Raw genomic sequence first — 11,268 nt, forward strand, 5'->3', positions numbered from 1 at the left:
TAGAGCTCCAGCCTTGGAGTCAGGAGGACCTGAGTTCAAATCTGGCCTCAGACACTTGACACTTACTAGCTGTGTGACCCTGGGCAAGTCATTTAACCCCAACTGCCTCACCAAAAAGCCAAAAAAATAAAGGCCACTCATTTGCACCTCTTTCTGCCCTTTCAGGCCAATTATAACATTATAGTTGTTGAAATACTTGAAAATGACTTTTGTGGCCACATCTTGTGTTTTCCAGGGTTTAAACGTCCCCATTTCTTTCAGCTGATCTCCATATTACATGAACTAGATGCAGTCCTCCACTGTCTTGGTTTCTCTGCCCTAAATTTGCTCTCCAGCTAATCATTTTCCTTTCTAAAATATCAGGTTGGGAAACTTCTCCCACTTTGGTTTCTTTGGTGCTTTAGTGCCCACGTACAGAGCCTTGGCGTGCTGCCTGACCTCGCTTCCATCTTCTGTAGGGGACTCTAAAACCACCTGAATAGACGAGCTTCCTATCCATCTCTGTTGGTCTTTTTAGATCAATTCCCTCTTTCTCCTCGTTGGAGTTTTTTCTTTGTGTTCTCAGAATTTCATACTTGAGAGTTGTCTTTCCTTCTTGGACTGACGTCCCCTATCGAATTTGAGTCTGTGGGATACTACTTGGGCTTTCTCTGAATCCTCTAGGGGGCAGCTCAGCCTTGTCCCAGTGTTTTCTTCTCTGTCACATTCTAAGACGGAGCAGTGTCTCTTTCTGTTAGTGAGAGTCAGGTTGGGAATAGAATTTCCTCTTGTTGGTTTGTCCATCATTTGTAGGGTGTCATTAAGACAAGCCAAGAAGTCATTTGCTGCTGCTCCACTTTGTTCGTTGTGTCAGTAGATATTCAGATCATTGAAGTCCCTTATCATTGTTAGATCATGCCTCTGTGACAGGCTTAGGATTTGTTTCCCAAACTAAATCTATTTCCCTTTTCTATCTAGGTTAGAAATGAAGGCAACTGGGTTGCTCAGTAGATAGATCACTGGGCCTGGAGTTAGGAAGATCTGAGTTCAAATTTGGCCTCAGACATTTACTAAGATGTGTGACCCTGGACAAGTCACCCTTTATTTGCCTCAGTTTCATCAGCTGTAAAATGGGAATAATAATAGCATCTACCTCCCAGGGCAGTTGTCACGATCAAATGAAATAATAATTGTAAATTGCTTAGCACAGTGACTAGCATATGATAGTGACTCCTTTCCTAGGTATTCCCTAATATACCCTGACAATATTTTTGGGGGCCTCCATTGATATTTACAGATTCTCTCCCAGTTTTCCCTTCCGTCTGGTTCTTTGATTTCTATACATGAATATATTTTCCTAATATGCACTGCTACTCACTCTTCCCTCTTTCTTTTTTTCTCCTTTTTTTAAATTAATTTATTTTGATTTATCAACAATCACTTCCATATGCTTTTGAGTTTAAAATTTTTCTCCCCCTTCCTCCCCACCATTTGTCCTTTTTTTTTAAAACCAGTTTTGTGTTGTTTTTGTTTTTAAATAAGAAAGCCATCCTCTGATCATGGCTTTCATCCTACCAAATCTCAGGGATACCTGTAAAATCTAACTTGCCTCCTTGCGTTAGGATTTCCAATTCATCATTTTTGTCACTTATATTGTATATGTATGTCTATAGATATACTGTGTGTATATATGTCTATCTATGTAGACATCACCTGTCAAGAGACATCTCTTCCCTTCCCAAGTTTGCCTTTCTGTACTGAGACCTAAGCTTTCCTTGATTCTAAGTAGTGAAGATCACTTGACCCCCTATGGTCTTTAGGTTATTTTCCCTAGGACTTCATAATCCTTAGCAGTGTTTTCTAGGTTGCTTATGGTAGAATCATTTCTGCCCATATATAGGAAGCAGGTAGGGTGCTTTGTGCTTCGACATGTCTGGAGAGTTCGATAGGAAGACTGTCTGTTGTTATCCTCTTGACAGACAGTTGCCTCAGTGTTGCTTGGACGTGTAACCTGCAATCAGGAGATCACTGGTGTTTTCTGTGGCCCAGAATGTTCACATCACCTTTGACCTTGCCAGACCCTAGCAGCCCTGCCCTGAAATGTTCCTTCTCTCTATTTGCCCCTCCTTTTCCACTCCCAGTACCTACCTTAAGCATCTTCTTTCTTGATTGTTGGGATGGCCCCATAACTCGCATTCCTGCTCTCTTTAATTGATCTTTCCTCCACTGTCCTTTATGCAGTTGGTGCCCCATGGGTACTGCCAGGGGCTCTGATGCCTCTTGCATTTCTGATCTTGACATGGAAGACCTTGCTGCAGCCTGCCTTCCTCACCCAGCGTGATTTCCTGACCTCCTTTCTTCGCCCATGGCTGGCTACCGGAGACTACTTTCTGGCTCTTGTGTTGCCTGTGCCCATTTGAACCCCCATCCCTATCTCCTGAAGGCCCAAAGCAGGGGCCACCTCTGCTCTGTCTGTCTTGTGCCTCCCAGCCATTTACCTAGACTCTCCTTTTTCTCAGTCCATTCTTCCTCGTATAATCATATTGTCATGGTATAGGACTTAGAGGGCTGAATCCTTATTGAAGGCAGGACCCATGTTCAAGTCCTAATCTGGATACTTCCTTAGCCCGGTGTGACCCTGCACAACTCATGAAACCCTCTCAGCCTCTGTTTCCTTATGTGGAAAGTGAGGATTGCGATGGCCCAGCTTCCCAGGGTTGTGAGGGTCCAACGATGTGACACATGGCAAACCTTCAAGTGCTCGTTATTATTATTAACCCCTGCACTCCCATTCCCGTTTGAGTAGAAGATCTGGAGAACCCGGGTCCCGGCTTTTATCCTCAGGCCAGCATAGTGAATGGATAGATGGAGTAATACTTATTTGGTAAGTGCTTCCTGGGCGGCTGGATGGCACAGTGAGTAGAGCTCCAGGCCTGGAGTCAGGAAGACCTGAGTTCAAATGTGGCCTCAGACACTTCCTAGCGGTGTGACTTCTGCTTGCCTTGATCCAGCAGAAGGAAGTGGTGAACCACGCCAGTGTCATTGCCAAGAAAACCCTCAGGACAGGCTTTGGTTCACAGGGCCACAAAGAGCTGGACACACAACAGTGTGGAAAGCACCGGGCTCAGGCCTGGTGAGACAGACAGAGAAGCCACATAGCCCCTGCTCTCCGAAGAGCTCATGATTTTAAAAATTCTAAAACTAAACGCCAAAAAGAGAACAATTATATACAAAGTAGGACAGAATAAAGGATTCTAAGTGAAACCATGTGTTTCTATTCAACACAGCTTGTTTTTTTTAAAAAGTATAATTCAGTGTATTACTTTCATTGCTTTCTTTTTTTTTTTAACTAATTAATTTCTTTTTTGTTTTCAACAATCACTCCCATAAGTTTTTGAGTTTTAAATATTCTCCTTCTCCCTCCCCAGGACAGTGCAATCTGCTATAGGCTCTACATACACATTTCTGTTAAACATATTTTCATGTTAGTCATGTGGTAAAGAAGAATTACAACCAATAGGAGAAACCACCAGAAAGAGGAAACAAAATAAAACAGATGAGAAAAAAAGAGCAAATAACGTGCTTCTATCTTTTCAGTGCTTTCTTGTTTGCTTCCTTTTGTCCTCTGTGTCTCCCTCCCCCTCCCCTCTGTCTCTCTTGGACTCCCAGCACCTCACACGGGCAGGGAGGTTTTGTGCTTGAGATGGGAGTGAGGCCCAGCAGTCCTTGGGGTGCGTGACCCAGAGGATCCCCATTCCTTACTGTCGATGCCGGGCCAACACCACCCGTGTGCCCGGGGTGCAGCCCTCGGTTGGCCCCTGGAGTTGGGTGTGAAGAGCTGTGGCTGCCCTGTGCTGCCTCCGGAGACAGCTGTCACTCACCTCCCTGTGTGACAGCCGCAGAGGCCAGGCCAGAGCAGGGCCACGGTCACTGCTGCTGTTCCCACCATCCCGGGCTAAGCTCCCCTGGAGTCTGACTTGTTACATAGTATCCGCTTAATTAATATTGAATAATTGTTAGGAAAATTGTGAAGGATTTTGTGCCTGTTAGCCACAAGGTGGCACCAAACATTTAACTATGTGTCCTGGGTTACTTTTGTGTTTGTAGATTTAGATTTGGTGACCCCTACTGGGTGCTTTATACACGTACACCTCTACAAATGACAGAGAAGCCGCCCTTGTAAGCCTGGGACTTTCCATATTGAGAATATATTGTTACCTAGTGTTTGCCAATATCCTGTACCAGCTTTGCATGGGAAGCAGGTATCAATGACGAGGTACAGAAAACACTGGTTTATTTGTTTAGCTCTTACAGACAATGCGTTTAATATCTCACAGTTGAGATGGTGAAACTGATACATCCATCATTCGGCTGCCGATGTCACACCCATGGCCTCATGGCAGTCTAAGAATCTTCATCGGTTCCTCATTTTGTAACAGATGAAGTCAAGCCTTGCCTTCCCATTCCTCTATAATCTGCCTTTCCCACTTTCCTTCCCACTACTCCCCTTAACACACACTGTGCACCAACCAAACTGGGCAACGTTGGAAACAGGAAATCATGAAAATGGTTTTGTTCTGCCTGATCTCCACATCCCTGCATTTGCACATATCACATGCATCATGCCTAGGACAGACTTGGACATTTCTGTTTATTGAAATCCTTCAGCCCAGCTTTCTGAAGCCTTCACTGATTTTTAGAGAAGTGATCTGTTCTTAACTGTCCTGCCATTCTTCCTCACCCCAGTGGATTGCATAGCTTAATTTGCATTATTTTTGTGAGACATTTTATTTCTCCCAACTAGATTTGAAATTCCTATAGACCATTTTTGTTTCTTCAACATCTAACCCAGTACCTTTCCCATTATAGGCATTTGATAAATATTTTTTAGTGGAATTAAGTCTAGCATTCCATTTGCTTTCTCTAAATAGGCCTTGCAGCTATTTATCCATTTATCGCGAACTCTTCTGCTTTCCAAAAATGTTCCATTGATGTTTAAAAAGAAAAAAAGCCCTTGTTTTCATTTACCAATACCCCCTCCAATAGGGAACCCTTCTTTCTTCAGTCCCTTCTCCTCTGCCAAGAGGAAGGAGCTATTGAATTAAGTCTTGTAGTCACAATTAGTCATTGCATTAATGTCTTTTAGTGGTGTTTTCTATTACATTGTTCTGGTCATTGTGTGTATTGTGCCCTTGATTCCGTTCATTCTCTGTCAGTTCTAACAGATCCTCCCAACCTTTTCTGCATTCATTACATTTGTCATTTTTTAGGATTTAATAATATTTTGTTATATTTCTAGTCCCATTGATGCCTTGAGGAACAAGGACAATCTGGTCATTTTCCAAACAATTTCAAATTGATTTTCAGAGTGGATGGACTAATTTACAACCCTACTAATGTGTTAAATCTTTTTTTCCCCATCCAGTTAAATAAATTTCAAAATGGAAATTGCTAAGCTTGTTGAGTTTATTTTTCACTTGTTATTTTGGACATGAGTATAATTCAGAATTTTGGTGGTCTTAGAAAATTAACAAGTACTATTTTTCAACAGGAAAACCTTATTTATACTGCAGATCCAGAATCTTTTGAAGTAAATACAAAAGATATGGACAGTACATTGAGTAGGGCATCCAGAGCAATTAAAAAGACTTCTAAAAGGGTAAGAATTCAGTAAAACTAATATTATACTTCTAAAATGTATCCTCCACTATCTTTCCCCCAGAATGCAATACTAGAATATCACCACTTTTTCCAAGATGGAGTTTATGTGACCAAACTATTTTTCCATAAAAAGTGTTTTGATTGAGGCAGTTATAGTAAATGCAGTATAACAGTAATTGTATATAACATTATTTTCTGGGCCCTTACCCTCCTTGTTGGTCACTCTCTTCAATGAAAACACTAATTTGGTTGTTTGTAGGTCTGGAAATGAAGTTCTGAGCTGCCATACAGCTCTTTAAAATGATTTTGTTCTGCTAGTTCCACTTTTCCCTTCCTCCCTTTGCTTTCCCCACACTCCAGTGTCCCTTCAGGTATATTAAAATAAAAAGCCTGTGTTCTAATTATGCTTTTCTCTTATTCACGGCTTTCTAGGCTTAGACATTTAGCCTCTCATTCTTAAGTTCCTCACTTGTAAACCTGGGATGATGATTGCCTCATGCCCCTCCTCTAGACGTGAGGCGCAAATAAGATACTTCATGTGAAAGTACTTTGAAAAATATCTAATATAATGCTGACCTGGGGCTACTAGCGCTTTTGTGAGAATACTTAAGATGTGTATTTTGCTCTTTTTTCTCTGCATAATATTTGATGTTTATCAGCTGTTTTAGATTTGCCAAGTGACAGCCATTCCATTTATGACTAGGTTACCAGGGCATTTTCCTTCACCAAGACGCCAAAGAGAGCTTTCCGCAGGACTTTGATAGCTACGCAGAGCAGTGTGGAGGGGAGGAGCCCTTGCTCCAGCAGTGATACTTGCATAGGCAGCCGCCTGACCAGCACATCCTCATTGGCAGTAAGTCTTGGCACGTGACCTGACCAAACTGGTGGAGGCAAAGAATTTAATGTTTTATTTTTGTGGATGTATCATGATGAATTTGCCAGTTATGTTTGCCACCAGGCCTTGAAAATCTCAGCAGCATTCTGTTGGTGCAGCCACCAGAGCGATGGGCAAATCCCCTATTGATCAACTGGCAGGGAATGTGGGGGCACCCTTATTGGCTTGTTGTCCCTTCTGGGGGAGTAGGGGGAGGTTCTCGTGTGATTCCAGCTCTATCACAGATGAGGTGCACTTCAGGGCAGAGTGCCCGTGGTAACAAATGGCTAGATGCCTTTTCTCTTCTCAAGCCAAGGAGGGTGCTGAAGGTGTCAGGTGTATATTAATTACTTTCATTTGTAGATCCTGTGATTATTGGAAGCTCACTTTTTCTGAGCCTTGAATTCCAAAATAAGATTGGAGTTCCAGATGGGATGTAGATTATCAAATACATGTGGCTAATATACAATCATGTGACATTTATTACTAACATAGAACAGTTAAAGATCAATAGTTATTAACACTTCAAGTATGTGGGGGATAGCTGTGTTCTTGGTGAGGCTTATATTAACCAGATCTTTGGTTTACATTTAAGTCATCATGTGACACATTGGAGTTAATTTCTAGGGTTTTGAAACAACTGAGACCTAGAAAGAAGCCAAGAAGTTGTAGTTGGTTTACTAATCTGAAGTATGCAGAACATCTGTGTCTATGATCTCTAAAATAGACTGTTGCTTTGCTTTGTTAACAAGATGATGCAGTTTGGAACTCACTGATAACTAGATTACAACTTTTTTGTCTTACGTGTATCCATAGCAACACATGATTTGAATTGCAGGGAAATTGAATTTTACCAGAAAATTATATTAAAAAAACAATACTTACAGGTATTGTTTTGACTGTGTAAAACGTTTTAATATAGTCTTTTAAAAATTTCCTGTACATTCATGAAAGGAGAATAAAAATATTGCTGTCCTTTTCTTCATTATTTGCTTTTAACTAACAACTCTCCTCCTCTTCTGTTTTATAGATGACCTGTTCCATTTCCAAATACGTTGTAATTGGATCTGTTAAACCTGTCCGTGTTCATGCCTCAGACTCTACTGATGGGCACTCTCAAAGTTTTTCACTTCAACCTTTACTTCATTCTAATTCCTGTAGTAATGTATCACTTATAGCAGATGGAAATGTTCCTCTTTAAACTGAAAAAAATTCTCCCAAATACCTTTTGACCCTAAAGCCTCTCTAAGCCACTCATAACATTTATGAAAACTTGGGACAAAACAGTGACAGAAGCTAATTCTAAAATCCTTTAAGTTAACTATATTGAGGAGTATCTAACTTGGAATTTATGCTTCTTAAAAAAACGGGGTGCTAATTTTTCTTCTCTTGAATTGCCAATTATTGGGAAGTGAAGCTTTTGTACAATTTCTTGGTTCACATTTTCTTGGACTGAGTTTTTTGTACCTTTGGTCATTATTCACATAGCTCTGTGAGCACTAGTGATCAGTATTCACAGAGAATTTAAGCACAGTGAAGTTTGAGAACGTTTTGAGATTTCCTGATATTAAAGAGAACTGGAAGTTTAAAAAAGACTATTAAGGATTGTGAAGACTAGATTTACATGTAAAATCTGTTTCACAGTCATATTTGTGGCATTAAGCATTGGCTTACAATAGAATAATAATATATTTAAGAAGGTTTACCTAAAGAAAATTTAAGCTCTACTGGCTTGATGTTTGAATTTTAACTTTACTGTTGATTAGTACTCAACTTAGCACTCAGACTAATCATTTAATTTTGCTATTTGTTTGGTAAGAGTATTGAATAAAAGCTTACTTAAATATTACTGAGTCATTCCACTTGATGTGTTCTCTTTTTTATTGGTTTAAATTGGTAGCTTTATGATTTTTATTAAGATTAACACCTACTTTTGGACTTCTGTCATGGCATGGGTGGTACTGTAATTGTAGTTGTCAAATTTGACCATAACCTAATTGTGGCCTTTGAAGCAGTTTGGAGGGCTAACTGTTTGACAAAAGCTGTTACTGGAGGAATTTATTATTTAAGCCCCATTTTCCAGTCCACTGCCCTTTCTCTACTTCCCTTTTTCTTTCTCTCTACTCTCCTAACTCCACTGCCTATCCAAATCTCCATTCTCTTTTAAATGGATTGTTTAGGAACTTGTAAAAAGACTGGATGTACACCCATCAGTTGCTTTAGAAAAATGCCTTACATTCTTTAGCTTATTTCAAAAATGCCCCTGAATCTACCCATCATTTCAACTTTATGATTGTCTTTCTACTGTAAAAACTAATTTCCAAAGTGTATAACTAATTGCCTACAAAGGAATGCTGCACCATTAATTTCAGCTATTAAAAAAGTTCTGGACTAATGTTAGCATATCATATAATGCAATGTCTCTTCAAAAGAGGGGGCCTTTCAGATAAACTGCAAGCACATATTTCTTGATCTGTTCTAATTTTCTTATTAAGGTACTTTAAATCAGTTTTCCTCAGAGTTTGTCATTTTTCCTCATTTTGAATTGTCTGATTTGTGCTGTGGTCAAAAGTTTCTAAACCTTTATGGATAAGGTTCTCTCTTAAATAATGTGGTGATAGTGATGATGAGGTAGGAGTGTTCAGCACCATCCTCAGCACCTCTCAGAACATCTTGGAATATATTTTCAACCTTCTTCTCTTGTTTCTGCAGGGTATTCCATCTCCTTCCCTTGTTAGCCTTCCAGCCTTCTTTGACAAGAGGAGTCATACTTTAAGCCGATCAACAACTCATTTGATATGAAGTTATTCCTTGTATATGATGTCTTAATCCAGTGACTGAAGAGCAGTTTCTTCTTGAGACAAGAAGCTGCCTTAAATAGTACTGTCAGTAGCACTTGATGAAAACTGGGAGGAAGTTAGGTAACACTAAATTAACCATTTGAATTTTTTTTAAAGGAATTTGTTGCTCAATTATAAATATAAACTGAAGTTGAAGAATTTGATATTGGTTTAGATGTAATTTATTTGTTTAAACTCCTTTTTCCATGCCAATATCTTAAGTTATTTCTCACATCAGTAATTTTGATCCTTTGATGCAATAAATGATTTTATTGTTGGATGCAAAGATTTTGATGTGAACTATTTTGTATAGTGCTTATTAACGATCTTATGAACGACATCTTTGTATTTAAATGCTGTGTTCAGTGCAGAGATCAAGTGACGTTGTCAAGATTCTCACCGAATAAATGACTTCCCTGGCAGCTGACTCTGCAGACATGTTTGCTTCGCCACACTGCTTTCAAGTACAGTAACTTCTCTGTTGTATAGCTTATTGTTATTGTGTATTGCCAAATCTGGCACGTGAGGAAAAAAATTATAATTTGCCCCGTATGAAAATGTGCAAGAGACAGAAATGATCAGAATCCTGTTATAGATTGTAGTGAGGACATAGTTTTGAAAATATTGTATGTTTTGCACAGAAATAGGTCAGCAGGTACATGTAGTTACTTCAGAGTCTAGATGTTTCATCATATGTTAGCAACTGAGATATTTTTAAAATTTAGTTTTATAGTTTGCAAAAGTTCACTTTGAAATACAAGGCTATGAAAAAATTATGCTGACACTGTATTTATAGCATTTAATCAAAATTATTTTGAAAGTTGGCATTAAGTTTGCTTATCTGCTTTTAAAATGCATGTATATATTTGGGCATTTCATTGTGAAACTCAGATTGTGGTTCTAATCTATTGTAAAATTAAATTCATTTATTTACTGTAAAAAAAAGCTCTATCTCCAATTGTCTAATTTTTAACAGACTATAGTCTTCTTTTTTTGTTATAGTGAATATTTTGAAATAATAATGTTTTTCTTTTGGGCAATTTGTCCATCTTTCTTACATGTTTAGGGACTAGTCTAAACACATCGTTGCCGTTTAATAATTCTCATGTTTCTGTTGTAAGAATTTAACTGACTCCAAATAGTTGTTGTATGTTGTACATGGAACTAGAGTGCTGCTTTTGAGGACATTAAATGGCCCTTTTCTGATGTGTTTTTAAAGCTAAGAACTGTGTAAATAAAGACATGAAAGCCTCCAGTGTTTACTGTTCTGACTTAAAAAAAAAAAAAAGAAAATCCAGAAAACCAACAAAAAAACGACAAACTTGAGAATCTTTTGATGTTTCAGAATGAATCTGTTACAGGTGGTCACTTATCTCAGTCGTTCTTGTACCCGAAAACAGTTAAAGTACAGGAGTAAGTTAATTTTATCAATTAGTTATTTTACAAAAATAACGAAAAAAGTACAGATCAAAGGAAGGTCATAGGAAGTACCATTATTTATGTATCTGACTTTCTAGATCACATGACAGTTATAATCATATGACTGCCACCTAAATGATTTCCTTAGAGTGATCTCTTATTGTAGAAGAGTCACATTCAACATAAGGTGATGGCAGAAACCTCTCTGTACTGAAATTTGTGGGCAAGATTAAGGCTATGTGGCTTAGGCCGTGATCTTATTATCTGACTATTAAGATACTCCAAAAATTTATGTTGTGTTTAAAAAGACCAAATTTTATTGTGTGGGGGAGTTTTTGTTTTTAGATCTTAATCTGACCATCCTAAACAAACTTTTTATCATTTTCTGATCTAAGAGATAGAAGAATATAATCCCTAAGTGTATTTTTAGTTTATTTTTAACTTGGCTCTTAGAAAATGTGGTCAGAATGTGTCAAAAGCATGCCCTAGCACTGG

At 38.7% G+C, this 11,268-nt stretch overlaps 1 protein-coding gene across 2 annotated transcripts in view; it reads left to right on the forward strand.

The window, feature by feature from the left end:
* ECT2 (epithelial cell transforming 2) overlaps positions 1–10,605 on the forward strand; it is a 59,426-nt gene extending 48,821 nt beyond the window's left edge. For both annotated transcript variants that reach the window (XM_020980475.2, XM_020980493.2), the window contains 3 exons: positions 5,531–5,638; positions 6,344–6,493; positions 9,227–10,605. In XM_020980475.2, the coding sequence (XP_020836134.1) occupies positions 5,531–5,638; positions 6,344–6,493; positions 9,227–9,316 (348 nt within the window). In that variant the 3' untranslated portion in view covers positions 9,317–10,605. The remainder of the gene's footprint in view (positions 1–5,530; positions 5,639–6,343; positions 6,494–9,226) is intronic.
* Positions 10,606–11,268: the final 663 nt, after the last annotated feature.

The sequence above is a fragment of the Phascolarctos cinereus genome, unplaced genomic scaffold, assembly GCF_003287225.1.
Source record: "Phascolarctos cinereus isolate Bilbo 61053 unplaced genomic scaffold, phaCin_HiC Scaffold_7;HRSCAF=346, whole genome shotgun sequence".
NCBI classification, from domain to species: Eukaryota; Metazoa; Chordata; class Mammalia; order Diprotodontia; family Phascolarctidae; genus Phascolarctos; species Phascolarctos cinereus.